The following is a 20,084-nucleotide window of genomic DNA, read 5'->3' as shown; positions in this document are numbered from 1 at the left end:
TGGCATAAAAGACTAGGACATATTAATTTCAATACTGTAAAAGAAATGGCATCAAAAGGTTTGATAAGTGGTGTAAATGTGAACGCTGCAGAGAAAATCTTTTGCGAAGCATGTGTATATGGCAAGCAGCACAGATTAAAGTTCTCAAAAGTTCAACGAATCACTAAACCCGGAGAAATGATTCACAGTGACGTGTGCGGCCCAATGTCAGAACAGTCCATAGGAGGTGCGAACTATTTCGTGTTATTCAAAGACGATGCTACCAGTTATCGAGATTTTAAAGAAACTTTTTCCCCAACTACAAGATACGAGTCAATTAGAATTTTACTTTCTTTAGCAGCGAAGTACGATTACGAAATCATTCAGTTTGATGTTAAGACAGCATTCTTATATGGCGAACTCGATGAAGAAATTTATATGTCGCCACCTAATGGTGCAAACATCAATCCAAACTTAGTCTGTAAATTGAAGAAATCGCTGTATGGTCTGAAACAATCCCCAAGATGTTGGAACCGTAAATTTAACAGCACTCTTAAAAACTTCAATTTTCAACAATGCACAGCTGATCAATGTGTATATAAAGGGCAAGTAGATGGTAAAAGAGTACTGTTAATTCTTTTTGTGGATGATGGTCTAATAATCGGTGAAGATAAATTAATTCTAAATTCGATTATAGAAAAACTAAAACAAGAATTCAAGATCGTGCTTGGAGATTTAAACTATTATGTAGGTTTAGAAATCGAACGTGATCGAAAGAACAAATCTCTCTTTATTCATCAAAGGCATTACATTAAGGAGATAATTAGACGATTTAATTTGGAAGATGCAAAATCGGTGAGTGTTCTACTTTACAAATTCTAATAATATTTTGAAGGCAGTTACACCGGAAAGTAAACAAAATGGAAAAATCCCATATAGAGAAGCAGTGGGAACACTAATGTTTGCAGCTATCGTCAGTAGGCCTGATATAATGTATTCAGTGGGTATGGTGAGTCGATATTTAAATAACTACGATACAGCACACTGGAATGCAGTAAAACAAATAATTAGATATCTGAAAGGTACTCAAGATTATGGAATACTGTATAAAGGAGGCGATTCAAAATTAATCGGTTACTCGGATGCAGATTTTGCTGGTGATCCCGATACCAGGAGGTCTACTGCATCAGGATATATTTTCATTCTAAATAGCGGTGCTATTACCTGGAGTAGCCAACGTCAACCGACAGTGTCGCTTTCTACTACAGAATCTGAGTATGTTGCAGCCGCTAATGCTACAAAAGACGTGTTATGGTTACGCAGTTTTTTAAATGAGATTGGCGAAGATGTAACAAGTGCAACACCTTTATTAGTTGACAACCAAAGTGCAATACGTTTAATTAAAAATCCAGAGTTTCATAAACGAACCAAACATATTGACACAAAATACCATTTTATCCGTGAACAGTGTACTGGGTATAAAATTTGTGTTGAATATGTGGAAAGTGCTAAACAGTTAGCGGATATTATGACTAAACTTTTAAACAAAAAGAGGCATGAATTGTTACGAGAACAATTTGGTGTTAAATTTAAAAATGTTTAGTGATGTGTCGATGTGTGTAATGTAATTATGGAAACTTTATTATTCAGTTTAATATTGCGATTTTGATATTGATAAGGAAAGGCAGATTTTAGTGGGAGTGTTGAGATATTTGAAAATGCCTGCTTTCCTTAACACCTTGATTTAGTAGTAATGAAAAAGCAGGGAGTTGTTTTTAAGTTGCTATGTATAGTTAGTTGTAGTAACACAAAATTGCTGATTGAATCATGTTTCATTTTAGTCATTACATTTTTCCATATTTTTGCTCATTCGTGTTCATTAAAGTGTTTTCTACTTTCCTTGACTATCGCTTCTTAAAAGAACTCCAAAATGATCAACACAGTGGATTTAATGGGAGTTGTCAAGTTGTAGTGGCTATAGTAAACTGGCCTTAATTATACTAATGGAACACATCGATGTATGTATATTTAGATTTGTAATCAATGATTATATTAAATCTGCATACTTTCCCATCCTTGTCTATTTTGTTTACTTTACCACGAGCATGTATTTTACTCCTTCTATACGTTTTTTTTTTTGTTATTAGTCCTATTAGTGGAAAGAAAATGATATCTCTACGCCACTGAAGTGAGACGCTAATGATAACGGAAGTGGTGTGGTACTTTAATCACAGTTAGAGGCCACTTTTGGTTCCCGTGGTCTACGTCTGGCCAAGCATTTGATTCCCTCCATTAGTTTTCTAACTCAATGAGTTTCTCCCACCTTACATTCGCAACAGTTTGGTGTGTAATCATTCGGTTATACCCGCGATCGTACGGTTATTATGGGCGTTTATAATATTAAAAGCGACACAACGACTGACAATTCAAAAAGGAAGGAAATATCACGAAGAATTAGAAGTGTACTACTGTACTGTAGTTATTATTCTTCTTATTACTTATTAATTATTATTATAACATTTTTGCGTTACGAGGTACGTACGGGGTTGTGACTTGACGAACGCACCATAGGAATTTCAATAGTAATTTTTTAATTTCCGAATTGGCTTCCCTAATTACTTTAGAAATAATAATAATTTAGGTTTTTTGTAGAGAAAAAAATTAAGAATCCGTACATACTATTGTTTCCTATTTTATAAATTCAGAAACAGTAAAAATTTAAAAATTTAAAATCGTCGCGTTTAGAAAGTCGGTAATGCCATCCTGGAATTATGAATTTAAACAAAAGCGCCCGCATTGTGTTTACGGAAAAATATAAAAAAAGAATACTCGAAAATTAACAATCTGTTTTTACTAGTAAAATTCATCCAATCAATTGAAAATCCGTATTTGGTCAGTTCTTATGATGACAAAACAATAAGACAAACCCCGATCACCGTAGGTGCCATAGTCACTGAACGACCTCCTAGCGAGTTTATAATTTTGGTGTGCCTGTCCGTCTGTCCGTCCGTTACCACGATTTCTTGATAACGAATGGACCGATTACAATGAAATTTTGTAGGTGGATTCATTATCAAGTTTGTAGATCGGAGTTCGTGAATTGGTAATATAGGTCAAAAAATAAGGAAGACCCTTTTGACATCTCTGTTAGTGATGAACCGAATTGCATGAAATTCAATATGCGTATAGGTTTAGCCATATAAAACGCAATTCCAAAAATTGAGCCTAACCGATCAACATTCACAGTGCCTTTTTCGCATCTCGACCATTTATAATCCGAATTGCAGGCACTTGAAATAAAACCAAATTTACCGCCAGTTTCAAAATTTCGGTTTGCGCATGCGCAGTGCTAACTTTCTTATTTATGGAAGCAATTAAATGAAATTTCATACATACATAACACATAATACACTTTAAATAAAAGCAAAACTGACATCGGGTTTAAAATTTGGTTTTGCACATGCTATAGCCATACCCAAGAGCTCGATTTTTATATTTGTTTAGTTTACGTTACAAATGCTCTTAAGTTTATTTAAAAAAAAAAAACCATCACATTAATTCAGCCGCCCTACATCATAAGTAATTTAGTCAAATTTTATTGTTTACTGTGAGACGAGATCTCGTACCGTTTTCTTTTTTTTGCCGTTATTTCCCTGTTATCATCCCGTGCCATTATCAATCATCATCATTCGCCCTACAATATCTGTGTTAAATTCTTGATTTCCTGCAAGAATAAATACCTTTTCTTTCCCGCTATCTTTCTCTATTTCTCTTTATTATAGTTTTACCCCTGCATTTCCAGACCAACAGGAGCAGGTTTCTAATTTTTTTCCTGTACGGCGTGGAACTATCGAAAAATTAGTGGCGCCTAAATTTTCGGAGCATTTATAGCTATTTCTTTCAGGATCGTCGAACCACCCCTACCACCGAGAGCAGCTGGAGCCGTATTGCTGGGTTACTTATTTCCTTCCAGTTTTCTTCGTCACAAAGGATTGTGCCGTAAATTAGACAAAACAAAGTAAATAATTAATTAACAAAGTATAGCAGAAAGTCAGTAAAAAGCCCCCGCGGCAATTGTTTCCAATCCGTGGGTTAATTTAGGAAACCCCAGATACAATATTCAAAAGTAGAAAGGTTGAATGGGTAAGTACATCATTTTGTGAGCGGGCTATCATTTTCCGCATGTGTCCACATACCTACCACTTCGAAATCGCCATGATAAGATATCGCTAATAGATATCTCTATCAAGTAGATATACTGAAATACCTATAGTTTTAGTTGTACAATAGCACCAAATTCAATTCGTAGGTGCTATAATACATTCTAGTTATGTTTCTAACATTTATTTTGATTTTTATGCTCATAAATAATGGGCGGGGTAAGTTTCAAGTACCTAATAGGTAAAAACACATAACTTTACACATTTTCAAATACACAGGTTGGGAATCCCCCGCTTTTTTACCAAATAAGGCAGCAGAGGGTTTAGTTCAAATGGAGGAGGCAAACGATAAAGCCATTATACGCATGAACGAAAATATCAAGGATCACATAATAGTCGCCTATATTAATTATAAAGGTAGGATTTATTGTTATAGCTATTACTCACGGATCAGTATTACTAGGTACCTATATTACTAAAGAGTGTGTTTAGTGATAACAGCTTCAATTGGAGGTGATGAATCATTATCATACCTATTCGAGGATTCTTGAAATTATCAAACAAAGTTTCGTTTTATGCATGGTGATCTCATGCATAAAAAAGTCATTATCAAAATTGGTTCAGTTTGTTGTATAGGTAGTAGGTATGGCGAATCTCATTGTGTGACGAGTGACGAGACGAGTAATATGATGATTTGCCATAAAAGTGATTGAAAAAAGAGAATATCTTCACTCCATGAAAGTAGGGTGCTAAGTTCCACTAACTGAATCCATTAAGAGCTTTCGCTTGAGTATCGTAATATTCTCGCCCGTCCGTCCGCCTGTCCGGATTTCTGAACAAATTGATTTAAGAGATGTCGTTCAAATGTTATACTACTCGTATCTTCAGAAAACCATTAACTCGTCCTCCTTGTTTTTTGTAAGCAAAATTTTGCTAAAAATAATTTTTTCGATAAAATACCTACCTTTTGAGCTAATCGCGAAAAACCGTACAAAAATGTGAGTTTTTTTGGTTGACTAGTTGACACTTTGAGTCGCAAAAATGTAGGTCCAAAAGTATGAACTTTCATAAAACAAACTATGCAGAATAAAGATTGCTTGGGTTAGAACCTACCTATTATATACAAATTTTATAATAATCGGTGCTGTGTGACAAAATTATACGGGTAAATGGTCATTGATTAGGCTACCGTAATTCGCTTAGATTTAAGGCTATCAGCCTTGAAAAATCGCATTATAGGTTTTTTCAAGAGCTATAAACTACACGTATTTCTGAAAGGATGCGAACAAGTTACCGTTTACGGAGATATTATACGGCCACCGGGCCACATCTTACTCAATGTGTAGGTACTTATCCCACACTATGAAAACGCGAAACCTACAATGTTGTGCTCCACAAAAGTTTGCGTATTTTTAAAAGTTTTTAGGGGAAAGAAAAAATTCTCCTTATGTGATGGTTTTGTCCGTCTGTTCCTCGAAAAGAGACAGCGATGTCAAACCTTCGCAAATCGATTGCTACGAATTTCAATGACTATTCAATTCATCTAACATTTGTCACATTTCGACCAGTGAAATGTCGAGATTTCAAATTGTTGAGCCAATGGGAACGAATTATAGTGATAATTTCACGTGTAGTATTTCAGCGATAATTTCACGTGTGGTATTTCAGCGACAATTCAATGCGATTATTCAATGACATTTGTCAAACTTCCACCACTGAAATGTCGCGAAATTTTGTCGTATTAACCGGAACATTCTTCTTAGCTTGTTAATCAATTTCGACAACCGACTTATCACCACATCTTTTAATTTAATCACTCATAACGAATTAGCTTGGAGCACAAAAGTTCGAATAGAATCAATAGCAAAATGAAAAGCAACTTCCTTCCGTAATTTATTTTGACGTTTATTGTTGTCATGGAAATACATTCGCGTGGGTAATTATGCTTCATTTTTCTTTTGATTCATTGAATAGTCCTCCGAATACCATTCGTAGTCGAAGTATTTGTAGATTATTTTTGAGCTGCTGCTCCACTCATGCTAGTTACGCTTTTTAATACCACTCGCGCAAGCGCTCGTGGTATTAATCAGCGTAACTAGCATTCGTGACAGCACCTCAAAAATATTCGACAATACTTCGACTACTTATGGTATTATATATGAACATTGCTATTGAATATGAGCCGGATTAAAAGGCTAGTTCCCGAATACGAGCGGTGTGACAAAAAATTCCCCTACTGAAAATCGGATGCGATTATTGGTATCTTGTTCAATATGTTGCATAAGCGAGGCAATTGTTTGCACTATTACAAAAATAAAAATACCTACTCTTTTCACTTCAAACTCAATTCTTTTCAAGACCAAGCATTTTAAACCGCTTACACTTCTAAGAATATTACAAGCAAAGAGTACCAACCGTCTTTATTACAAAGTACATAAATAAGGTGAACGGTAAAATGGCTAGAATTATTTTCAATGGAAACGGAAACCAAGGAGCGATTTTCACATCTCTTTGTCACCGAAATAGGGTCCATGATTATTTTCGTCAACTCGCTGAGTTTTGATGCTAGGAACTTCTATAAAAGTAAACAAGTAAAAAGGTTTTCCCCTAAAGCGAGTAACTTCAGCGAATTTTCCATGAATGATCAGTACTTCCCAAAAGGCCATAGCTATGTGCGCTGTGATTTCAAAGAAATATCTCCATAAACAAAAAAGTTGGCGTTGCGCAGTTCGGGCATGAGCACATTTAATTGATGCTATAGGTATGGGATGTTTTTTAGCTTCCTAGCATGTGCTAGGTAGCTATTGCGATAGCCGTTTTTTGAACATTTCAAAATTTCATCAAATGTCGACGTTTTAGACCATTTTAAGCAACTTTTAAAGAATAAAATTTTTTTCCGTCTGTATGTACGTACGTACGTAGAAATTTCGTTTAAATTGCTTCAGAAACAAGATCGTTGCGTTTTGCACATATGCAACACAATTTTTTGACTTTGACAATTTTTTTTCTCCGTTTTTTGATAATATAACCCGGCCCAATTTTTTGTAGGTTGTACACAGCAAAATAAGGTCTACCAAATAATAGAATAAAAATTTTAGGTTGCTATTTGAAAAAAAAAGTTCGATGCCGTTACGGCGCTCCAAAATTTTTTTTCAAAAATCCGGCCCGTTATTTTTCTGTTCGGTATGCCTAAAACATATATACAACATTTCAACAAAATCCGTCGAGCCGTTTTCTCAGAAAATTGCCAACAAACGTACGTACGTACGTACGTACATACAGACGGAAAACAATTTTATTCTTTAAAAGTTGCTTAAAATGGTCTAAAACGTCGACATTTGATGAAATTTTGAAATGTTCAAAAAACCGCTATCGCAATAGCTACCTAGCACATGCTAGGAAGCTAAAAATAGTGTTGCGCATGTGCAACATCCAACTTTCTTATTTATGGAGCAATTTTAACGAAATTTGGATGGTAGGTCCCTCTAATAAAAGCAAACAAAATGCATGCGTAAAAAATGCACCTTTCTTATTTTTAGCTTCCTAGCATGTGCTAGGTAGCTATTGCGATAGCCGTTTTTTGAACATTTCAAAATTTCATCAAATGTCGACGTTTTAGACCATTTTAAGCAACTTTTAAAGAATAAATTTTTCCCGTCTGTAAGTGCGTACATATGTTGGCAATTTTTGGTTTCAGATAGGAAGCTATTCTGTCAAGAATTTGACACCTGGTTTTAAATATTTATTGGGAGGTACCTCGACTATCAAGGTCATTGGCACCTATAATATTACAGACACACTATCACATTATATATTTTTAAATAGGGTTATTATTATTTGTTTTCGGTATTTACTGATGTTCTCGATGTGCGGTCCTTCCTTTTATCGAAATACCAATTTGTCGAAAGGAAAATTCACCGAGTTTCAATTGATGGATTCATAGACAATCGACATTTCAAATAAAGATTTCCCAGATAGTTTCTTAGCAATAGCAACATTGTAACAACTTCATTAAAAGAACTAACGGTCCGAAGATTGCCCAACTTTGTTTTTGCAATTATTCCCTAATTTGTATGTTCTAGTAATAACTATGTGCTTATTTTGTGCGTTTTTTTACGCTGGTTAGAATTAGTGTCAACAACAAAAACAATTGACAGTCGCAGTCTCAAAACATCGACAAAAATGCACTTTTTCTAGAGTAACACGATGTTTTTAAATGTGTAAATTGCATTTTGTCTTAAAAATACAATGTGCACAGGGCACAGCAGAAAATTATACAATTACAAAACTACTTGACAACTCCTTGAAGACCTTATTGTGAAGTATGGGTTTCTGACCGGGGTTTCTGACCGTTCCTCGCAATGTATCTATCGAGTTACGAGGCGGCAAACTATATATGTTTTACATAGAATGTATCAAGTTACGTAGGGGCGGTAAACCTTCTGTTAGTTACCGAAGGGTCCTTAGAAAATTCAACATTCTTATACAGCATCTTGTATCACAAGCATCACGATAATAAACTGAAAATCCATATCTGAGTTTTATCCTTATTCGGTACTGATCAAAGATTAATACATAACACGCTTTGATTCGTAACTATCAATTTGTTAGTTGTCATAACATAAGATAAATATACTGTTTCAAACCAATATAGACAACGAGAGACAAACAGACGGATGGACAGAAAGTCCAAATGACCACAATCTTAATCAATTACTCCCTTGACCATTGTCTACCTATTCCCATAGAGTACCTACCTACTAAATATTACCACGGTTGTCTGATGTGGTATTACTGAAATCAGAATTGAACAATTCGAAACCGTTCGTGAGTTATCATGTACACAGACCAACGGACGGTTGGACGGACGGAAAGTTCAAAATCATAAACTCGCTTTTTATCGCTCGTTAATAATTACACACTATACATTTTCTCTTTAAATTGTATTAGGTACCACATCTACCCTACGAATTTAGGTACTCTTTGATCAATTGAAGTTTGGCGAACTTTTGTTTCGATCGATGAAATGACTTAGAGAAATTGTAATTAGAAAAAAGATTTCGGTATCACATTCTTCGAAAATTCAAAATGGCGCACAGTCGCCGTCTTGGAAGTAAAAGTGTCAATTTTAGGCCAAACAGTGGGAAAGTAAATCTAGTATAACTAAAGAGATGGCGTATAATTTTAGTGACAATAGGGAGAGGGTTGGTGTAAGTAATATGGGAATGGATTTTCGGTGAATGCAAAAATATATGGAAATCAGAAAGAGGTAGGGATGCGACTCTGCATTACAAGAGCAAGCCCAAAGTAAAAAATAGTGGCGTATGGTAGTGCAAAATAGGTGCAATTCCATGAAAGTGGTAGAGATATGGCAACTCATATCTGGCTAATATCATTTTTCAGCTATACTATGACTTATTCCTATTCAATTTTAGGTGAATCAGTTCCGACTGTTGGAATATTCGAGGAGCCCCCATCAAGTAACGGTGACGAGCTTGGAGCAATAATCGAACGCAGTACCGGAGATAATCCAGTTTCACCATGGGCCCTTGTAATAACAAAAAAACAAGATTATGACGACAAATACGATGGCTTCCGTTACAAGTTTCAAATAGATATCAATTCAGAATATCGATCTGTATATATAAAATTAAATAATGTTGATGATCAGCCTCCATACATTCAGGTGAATCCTTCAAGCAACCCTTGTAAAATAAAGGTAAGCATACAATATTTTCATTACTATGGTAACTGCCAACTGCATACCGAAATTGCGTACACCATCTTGGCGTAGAAGCCAACATAAGACCAATCCCAAAAAAATTCTACGTTGGCGAAACATATTTGTTTTATATTACGTTTTATGTATATTAGTTCAAGATCACAAGGCCCCCAGACCTTACTTATTTTATGATAGACAAAATATGTAGACCATTGAATAATTTTGACTCAACGATTTTTATCTGTACTTACTTGTGGAGTGGAAGAACAGCTTTGGATGAACTCCTACCATTTGTGTTTTTCACAATAAACATTATTATTATTATTATTATTATTAGTATTAGTATGTACTTTGAACGTACACATACCCCCCCTAGCTTGGGCCGACGGCACAATACTCTTTCTTCTCAGAAACACAGCACGTTATCACAACCCCCTCGTATTCAACCCAAACGCAAAGCCAAAGAAACACTTACACAATAAACTCTAGTTAATAAAATTACAGGAATTATTACCTATAATGATTTTTTTTGTTTTGTTTTGTTTTCCTCTTTCCTGATAGCGTTGGCTATTGTGCCCATCAATAGCTATGCTGGTAAGTATGAATTACTATCCCTAGATTTCCTTAATGTGCGTGTGGGAACTTTTTAATTTCATTTTTTTTATGGACCCGACATAACTTCAGCAGACGAGCGACGTACATACACAAACACTAATCGTTACTTGATTTTAATCCGTGCGAGTAGTTAACCAGGCTAGACCTGAGTTCTCACAAGAGACACCGACCATAATAATAGGTAATAATACAATACAACTTACCGAACAAACAAGTACAACAAATGATACAACATATACTACAATCAGAGATTCACCTCTGAAGCAAACCACATTATCACGACCTATTAGTATTCAACCCAAATGCAAAAACCTAAACAGCACTTTAGACTCACAACATGACACACAACATACTGTAATCTCTCCACCCTTAACTCAACCAACCACACAAACACAACTTCCTGAACAAACAAACGCAATAAATACAAGTAACGCAACTACAATGACAGGTCCACCTAATAAAGTTACACGTCCTAGCAATGCTAAAAAACACAATAGGGTGTATTGAAAGACAAGTGTTACAATGCGGCCTATTGTAATACTCCTATCTTGCGGACACTCGTGGCTCCGCGAACAATAAGGCATTGTAACACGCGTTTTTCATACTATTTTTTCTATTTCGGTGCTTTAATTTAATTAAAAAAATCATTATCAGAAACTATAGGGAACATTAGAACTAACATGTTTTATGTTGGGAACACTTTTTATGCCGTTAAGTTTTAGGTTGGCAGCGTAGTAAGACTGACATTTTGAAGTTCAAACATGGAAGTACCCAACAAAGTACCTACTTGTACTAACTAGTAACTGCCAACTTAAGAGATGAGTTACCAAAAAAAAAACGACTATAAGACCAAAAAAAACCGACTATAATCACTGTCTTTGTACAACTGTTTTCGGAACAGTTGTACAAAATCATCATTGTGACACCGAAATAGAAATAGTATATTGAAAGACAAGTGTTACAATGCGACCTATTGTAATACGACTATTTTGTGGCACGAGTGGCGTAGCGAAGCGGAGCCACGAGTGTCCACAAGATAGGAGTATTACAATAAAGCATTGTAACACGTGTTTTTCATACTATTTTTTTCTATTTCGGGGCTTTAATTTAATTAAAAAGTAATTATGAAAAACTACAGGAAACTTTAGAATTAATATGTCTTAAGTTGGCAACACCATTTACGTTGACAAATTTTAAGTTGGCAGCGTAGATAAACACAACACTGACATTTGGAAACTTGAAATTCCGTGAATGTGTAATTTTTTACTCGTAGATAAATTTATTTATGGTGGATGTGTAAACTGCTGATTTGGAATGTATTAAGTTCTTCGTGTACCAAAAATCAAGGAAAACACATACATTTTACGTAATTTGATTTCACATGCATCTGATGATTTGACGTTGACGTCTTGGCGAACTGCCAACTTAGAGATGAAAAGTTACCAAAAACAATGTTACAATGGAACTCATTGAAACACTGTTTTTGCCGAAAACAGTTGCACAAAATTCTCATTGTAACACCGAAATAGAAAAAAACTCTTTCTTCGCAGAAACACACCACGTTATCACAACCTACTCGTAGTTAGTTTACGGTGCTCGTAGTCAACCCAAACGCAAAGCCAAACAAACTCTTACACAATAAACAACGCCAATACTTAAATTGCTACATTTGCAGGATTTTTTTTTGTTAGCGTTGGCGGTTGTGGTCATCAATTTTGGTAAGTATGAATTACATACTGTTAAGTTGTAATTTTATATGCATATTTTGTAACTAGGTATTAAGTATTTAGGGATAAATCACTTTGTTAGTCACGTAAGGAGTAGATGAAACGTCATGTTATCTTAGCACCTTCCGCGAATTCTGTCAGACAATCTCAATAGTTTCAGCAAAGGCCCTTCTGAGAAGGTTCTCAGTAGGGATTGCAGTTTACTCAGTTCTTCAGAATTCAGTAATCCTGATGGACTTATTCAATAAGAACCCATTAACTTTAAGTCATTTTCTTTGTAGCACAGTTCGTAGTATTATTTATTTAGGTGCATATCAGTCACTTCAATTGTTAACAGAGTCTTTTAAAGCAAGTTTTGCCACATTAACAGGCAGTCGTGTTTCAACTCTAATGTAAGTTACTTCAATAAAGGTTAACCATTTCATCAGTTTGGTTTTAACAAACTTAAAAAAGCTTAAGTTTGAACACATTACTATTCCTATATTGCCTTAATGTGTTTTATTATTATTATTATATATACGAACGACGTACAGACAAACACTAATCGTTACTCGATTTTAATCCGTGCGATTAGTGAACCAGGCTAGACCTGAGTTCTGACAAGAAACACCGACCATAATAATAATAATAATAATGATAAGGTCTGGGGGCATTGGGATCTTGCTCTCTCTAATAGTTTACATATCAGTTAAAATTTTCTATAACTTTTTTAAAATTCCCGTTTTCCCGTAAATTTTGAACTAAGTACTTGATATAGATAGTGTATTATTTTCAGGAAAACGTTACAGGAAAGACGGGTTGTACTTTTAACATTACTGACAAAGACGGTATTGTCAAGGATATGAGCTACACCTTGGTGAACAATGTAACGGTAAGTATTATAAACCGAACCGCGTCTATCTAACTAACATGTGTTACATATGCAGCCTGATATAAATAGCTACTTTGAAATGCAAAACACTAAAGAGCTGAAGGAGGGATTGAAAGAATGGCAAACAGAGCTATACGTAAAAAAAGATTTAGATTTTGAAAAAATAAGTAGCTATATGATACATTTCACAGTTACGGTAAGTACCTACCTACCTACTTCATGAAAATTTCTTTAGTGCCTACCATTTATCTGGAAATTTAATTTTGGAATGATTGCCTAACTTCAAAAATCTTTATATGAATTTTAGAATTTAGATCATCATGATTCTAATGTTCACTCCTACTCATTTACCTGAGATCAAAGAGTATAATATCAGACTCTTTGCTGAGATTTAAAGATGCGGCACCGCGTGACTTTTAATGATTGTCATTCGTAAGTAAGTAGTTTAGTTATTGGGTACTCTAATTATCGAACTTAGGACATGTTCTCTACCACATACCGCCCTTCTTTCTTACCCCTTATCAAAATAGGAGGTTGGGGGGAACAGATTTTACCCTTCATCGTATTCTAAAGGTCTCAATGAAAGGAATTAATTTTTATCAAGCATAGTCCTCCTCCTCGACCCTTTATCGAGATCGGTCATAATTCCTTATACCTCAAGAACGGATTGTCGGAGAAGGGTACTCGGAATGGGCGATTGGGACGCCTGGAAAAAATATATTCATTGGTCATGTGAAAACTTTAAAACATAATATCTTGAAAGCATTTTGTCGGAGGAAAGTAAGTACTATCCAAAGACCTATCCAAAGCATTTGAAATTATCGGATCTTAATTAGTGAATTAGAGGCCTACGGAGTTCGAGGTACTGCTTTGAAGTTGATGAAGTCGTACTTGAGTAGTAGATCTCAGCAGGTCTATATTGAAAACAGCAATGGTTCTGGAACACTGTCAGAGACAAGGGGTGTCACAAGGGTCCATCCTTGTCCCATTGCTCTTTTTAGTCTTCGTCAATGATCTAAAACCATCACTACAAAATTCAACACTTATTGAGTATGCCGATGACACGTTATGTTTGTTTGCTAGTGAAACTGCTCAGGAATTGTCCGTAGTCTAACATTAATATCAAAAAACATGGTAGAATGGTGTAATAATAACAATTTAATCCTTAACACACAAAAAACTGCTCTTGTAGCTTTCACATACTTCAATGACCAATACTTACTTGTAAAAATGTCTGGCAAGTCCATTCAACAAACTGAAGTGACTAAATTCTTAGGGGTCCATATTGACCAAAACTTGAAGTGGTGCAAGCAGGTTGACTATGTTGTGGGCAGACTGAATAGTGCATGCTATGCTATCAGATATCTCCAAGAGCGCCTAAGCCTTAACTCAATTCGAGCGTATTACTTCGCAGCTGTACATGGTGTACTAGCCTATAGCATACTGCCTTGGTTCAATGCTTCTGATACACGTCGCGTATTTATAGCACAAACACGCATTATTAGGGCTATGGTTGGTCTTCCAAGTGCAGCTTCTTGCCGAACTTCATTTAAACAATTGAACATTTTAACTCTACCCAGTATTTTTACATACTGCGCCTCAATACATACGTGGCGAAACATAAATGATTTCAATAAAAATAGCCATATTTACAGCGCAATGAGTACATGGAATAGTGACAATTTGAGCATACCCATTCACCGAACAACTCGTTATAGAGGTTATTATTATAATTGCATCAAAGTATTTAATGCTATACCAAAGGCAATAAAACAATCAAGGAATCTTCAATTGTTTAAAAAAAACTTAAAATTATATCTACTTGAAAAAAATTACTACTCCGTTGGCGAGCTTGATGCGAATTAAACCGGACACACTAACAACTTATTTTCCTCAATGTATAACGTTTGTCCTTTTTATGTTTTTAGTTTGTCTTTTTTTCTAATATGCTACATTCATGACAATGCCAATGTAAATGATTTTATTATATTTTAAATTTTATCATGGCAATAAACTATTATTATTATTATTACTCAAACGCAAAATGAATCGTCTGAATAAGACAGCAGCTGCTATTGGTGAAGTGTCGAAAGAGGGCACTTGTAAAAGGCACGTGGAATGTTTGGACGATACACATATAATAATAATAATAAGAATAATAATAAATAAAACAAAATTACACGGCAGAAATACAATCAAAGCTATTAACATGTATGCCACACCAGTACTTACATACTCTTTTGGGATTATACGTTGGACAAATACAGATTTAGAACAAATACAGAGAAACACACGTACACTATTAACGAAACACCATATACATCACCCTCACTCCTCTACTATACGACTTTACCTTCCTCGTTCGGAAGGAGGTAGAGGACTTACAGATATAAAACTATTACACCAAACACAAATACACAATTTACGACAATACTTTTATAACAAATCAGATACTTCAATCCTACACAAAACAGTAACATATGCAGACAAATCTTACACGCCACTTAACTTACACGAAACAAATATACTCCCACCGACATCCAAACTTACATACATCACAAATAACATACAGACATGGAACCAAAAGCCTTTACATAGACGATTTCCACAAGAGGTTAACCAGGATTGTGTTGACTGTTGATTCTATAGCAAAGCACACTTGGTTGTCTGAATGTGATATCTTCCCGGAGACTGAGGGTTTCATGTTAGCAATACAAGACCAGGTGATTAATACACACAACTATAAAAAAACACATACATAAAGACAAAACAGTGACAAATGATTCTTGTCGACTATGATGTTCACAAACATCAGAAACAATCTAACATATAATATCGGCATGCACACGACTTGCACAAACAGAATACAAACATCGACACGATCAGGTATCAGGAATCATACATCAAAAATTAGCTCTTAAACATAATCTTATAACAGATAAGACACCATACTACAAATACACGCCACAGATAATACTTGAAAACAACACACATAAATTATATTGGGATAGGACACTACTCACAGACAAAACTACCCCCAATAATAGACCAGACATTACACTTATAGGTAAAACACAAAAATGCATTTGTATTATAGACATTGCCATTCCCAACACTAACAACTTAACCAGAACACATGCAGAAAAACACCGCAAATACACCGACATAGCTATCGAGCTTAAGACGCAATGGAGAATTTACAACTATTAGGTTTAGATAAAAACACATACAAACATTTACAAAAAGCAGTCATTATCAACACATGCCATATTGTTCGTAAATTTCTAAACATAACACAAGATACTACATACATACATGATCCACAACGTACACGTGTAAACAACAGTATCCGCTCACAACACGGTACACAACCATGATACAATAAAAGAAGATATGATACGTAGCCGCATTGAATTCGTCCGAGTTCGCGCATGACGTCACGTATAGAGTAACGTTTTGAGTTTGCACGGTTTTTCTATATGATTATTAATGCTTTATCTCATTAAATCCATTCTGATTTTCTTTGGGGCGGTTGCCTTGTATAGAAAACTAATTGTTACATATTTGTCCCATTGTAAGTAGATATATATACAAAGTACTCCTTCAGAATTATAAAATAAAATTGGTTGAGTGGCCGCATGTCGTATAATAAGTGTTACAGTAATAGATATTTTATTCGCCGTCAAATAAAATGTAGTACAAATATATACGCCTTCAAAATAAACCTACTCCTCGCCAACTCTTCAACACCAATGCCGCCTTCCTCGTCTTTGGTCGAGGTGTCGCCCCTCTACCGTCCGCCTTGCGGTTTCTCCCGTAACACTCGGCCATTCTGAAAATAATTAATGCCCTCATTAATCGTACCGCCTAACTTTCTAGGAGATCCAACAGGTCTAGCCTATCGGTCTCTGCGTCAGTGTCGCCATTCACACTATCGTTCTCGCCACTCATGTATTCACCACTACCCATACATGGATATCGCCTCAAAGAATCAACCGCCACAGTCGCCTGAAAACGCTTATAACCCCTAACGCCCTTTATCGCCTCTATCAGGTACCTGTCATTGGGCATCACCTTAGCAATCCGATAGGGTCCATCGAATTTGTTCGCCAATTTATGACTCACTTTGGTATCCGCCCTGTCAGTAGCTGCGGCCCGCCAAAGAACTAAGTCGCCCACTTTATACGCAGTCGCCTTCCTCCGCCGCTTATCGTAATGTGCCTTCATTTGTGCCGCCGCTCGTTTCAGGTTCGCCGCCGCTTCGCCTGTAACTGATCACTCATCTTGGAAGTAATCACACCAAAGTCGTCACCCTGGTGTTTTCCTTCCTGGCCATGTGGAAAGGGTCTTTGCTCGCCCGAGAGCCCCGCCTCGCTCAGTGGGTTTCCGCCACCCTCGTTGGGGTCTCCGCCACCCTGGTTTCCGCCACCATCGCCGCCACTAGCTAGTGTTTCGCCTGAATTGGCCAAATCAGTTACCACGCCATTCTGATGGAAGAACATCAACCCGGCTGGGGAGAACCTAGATGAAGAAGAAATTGTGTTATTAATGCCCCATACTATTTCAGGCAGATGCTCGTCCCATCGATTTTCCGCCTGGACAGTTGCAGTCAACGCCTCGACTATTGTCCTGTTTTGCCGTTCCACCTGGCCATTCGCCCTGGGAGTCGCGATCGCCGTTTGCACATGCCTAATACCTTTCTCCGCCAAGAAATCCCTGAACAACCTACTCGTGAACGCCAGACCTCGATCACTTATAATTCGCCGTGGGTACCCAAAATCGCCAAAAATCTCCCTCAATCTAGTTATCGCCTCAGTTGATCGCAAGGTTTTCGTGGGTTTCGCCAGCACATACTTGGTGAACCCGTCCACCACAACCAATATGTACATGTACCCACGAACACTCCTTACAAACGGACCCACGTGATCAATGTGCAGCGTGTCGAAAGGTACCGCCCGTCGCTCAATAGGGTGTAAGTGCCCTTCACCTCGCCCATAGTTCCCTTTTGCAAACGCACATTGCAAACACGCCTTTACATACTTCGTGATGAATCTGGTCATCCTCGGAAACCAATAGGTTTCCTTTACAAGATTGAGGCACCTCTCTCTGCCAGGGTGGCCAATATCATCATGGTGTCGCCTAACCAACGGGAACCTCGCCATCGCCGGCACATAAAGTCGATCCCCCGCCAGGGTGATCCTGTAAAGCCTGTGGTTCTTTATTTTATAGTTCGCCTTCACGTCTTTCCCCGCCACGCCAGACTCCAGAGCCGCCACGATCCCCTGCGCCTTGGGATCTTGTATTTGTACAGTAAGGAACCAATCCGCCTCCGCCAACGCCACAACATTAACGCCTACAGCTTCAACCGCTGATATCTCGCCAATGGGGTTCCTACTCAATGCATCTGCATGTTGCATCCTGTCGCCAGGACGATATTCCACCTCCATATCATATTCCTGGATGGCTAGCCACCACCGAGCAATCCGAGGAACCAGATCTCTTTTCAATAGAGTCGCCCTTACCGCTACACAATCGGTTACCACCTTGAATCGCACGCCAATCAGGTATACCCTGAAACGCCTTATTCCCTCAACCACCGCTAAAGTCTCCAACTCATAGCTGTGGTACGCCTGTTCACTGGGTGTAGTGGTTCTGCTAAAATACTCCACTGGTCGCCACGCCCCGTCGCCATTCGCTCTCTGTAGGAGTATCGCACCAACCCCCCACTTACTGGCATCTGTGTGTACTTCCGTATCCTTCTTACTGTCATACAACGCCAGAACCGGTCTAGACGCCAACGCTTCCTTAAGCCTATTGAACGCCTCAACTTGTTGGTCGCCCCACATCCACGCCACATTTTTCTTAGTAAGATTCGTCAAGGGCTTCGCTACGCCGGAGAAGTCTTTTATGAACCGCCTGAAATATGACGCCAAACCAACAAACTGCCTAACGCCGTGTACGTCCGTTGGTACTGGAAATGACTTCACCGCATCCACCTTACGTCGCCCAGGCTGAACGCCCTCAGCGCTGATCTCATACCCCAAGTACTCGATTCTCTCCATTAGAAAAGAGCACTTATCTAATCTCAACTTTACGCCCGCCTTCGCCACCAAACTCAACACCTGATCAAGGAGATTCAATCCCTCCTCGATGGTAGTTGAGGGTACTAGTAGATCATCCATGTACACCAGCACTTCACTATGTCGTAGTTCGCCTAACATGTTGTTCATAATCCGCTGAAATACTGCCGGGGCGTTCGCCAAGCCAAATGGTACCCGTAAATACTCATATTGCCCATCTGGTGTGATAAACGCCGTTTTATCTACTGAGTCGGGATGCAAGGGTACCTGGTGATAACCCTGCGCCAAATCAAGAGTCGAGTAGTACTTTTTGCCCGCTAGCTTATCCAATAAGTCCGCTATGAGTGGTAAAGGGTACCTATCCTTCACCGTTATCGCGTTCAACGCCCGATAGTCCACGCACATGCGTACTTCGCCGGTCTTCTTAGGTACAAGCACTATGGGACTCGCATACTCTGACTGAGACTCCCTAATAACGCCAGCCTCCAACAAATCCTGAACATTTTGCCGTACTATCGCCCTTTCTGCATACGACAGCCGGTACGGCCGATAGTGCACCGGAACGTCGGTCGTTAGCCTAACCTTCATCTCGCCCAAATGAGTCAGACCAAGGTCCAGATCTCCCGCCGAAAAACAATCGCCTCTCGCCCGCAATACCTCGAAAAGTTTCGTCTTTGCATCCCCATTTACTCCGCCAACAGTCACGCCCGCCAAATCATCAACACACACCGAATGTACAGTAACATTCACCTGTATATGTTCGTCCTCCAGATAGGTTTCCGCCCTCGCCAACAAATGACCATTCTTCCAATTGATGAACGTCTCGCCATAATTCATCACCGGGACCATGTCGAACTTATCTGCCTCAATAAAACAACGATCAATAACATAATTATGCGCCTTGGTACACACACGCCGCTCGTTCACCCT

The 20,084-nt window shown here is 37.7% G+C and overlaps 1 protein-coding gene and 1 long non-coding RNA gene across 2 annotated transcripts; one reads left to right on the top strand and one right to left on the bottom strand.

The window, feature by feature from the left end:
• Positions 1 to 3,622: 3,622 nt before the first annotated feature.
• On the bottom strand, positions 3,623 to 4,020 carry LOC116175441. The gene is made up of 2 exons (XR_004146319.1): positions 3,720 to 4,020; positions 3,623 to 3,673 (listed from the first exon to the last, which is right to left on the bottom strand). It is a non-coding gene; the product is annotated as an uncharacterized LOC116175441 (long non-coding RNA).
• Positions 4,021 to 4,247: 227 nt separating this feature from the next.
• LOC116176123 lies at positions 4,248 to 14,506 on the top strand. Its single transcript, XM_031494597.1, has 6 exons — positions 4,248 to 4,358; positions 4,419 to 4,556; positions 9,575 to 9,858; positions 12,979 to 13,074; positions 13,130 to 13,270; positions 14,489 to 14,506. The coding sequence occupies exons 1-6, from the start codon at positions 4,310 to 4,312 to the stop codon at positions 14,504 to 14,506; spliced, it is 726 nt and encodes a 241-aa protein (XP_031350457.1). The 5' UTR covers positions 4,248 to 4,309.
• Positions 14,507 to 20,084: the final 5,578 nt, after the last annotated feature.

The sequence above is a fragment of the Photinus pyralis genome, unplaced genomic scaffold (genome assembly GCF_008802855.1).
Source record: "Photinus pyralis isolate 1611_PpyrPB1 unplaced genomic scaffold, Ppyr1.3 Ppyr1.4_LG7, whole genome shotgun sequence".
NCBI lineage: Eukaryota > Metazoa > Arthropoda > Insecta > Coleoptera > Lampyridae > Photinus > Photinus pyralis.
Note: the sequence above shows the minus strand (reverse complement) of the source record. Positions and strands in the feature narration are given on the sequence as shown.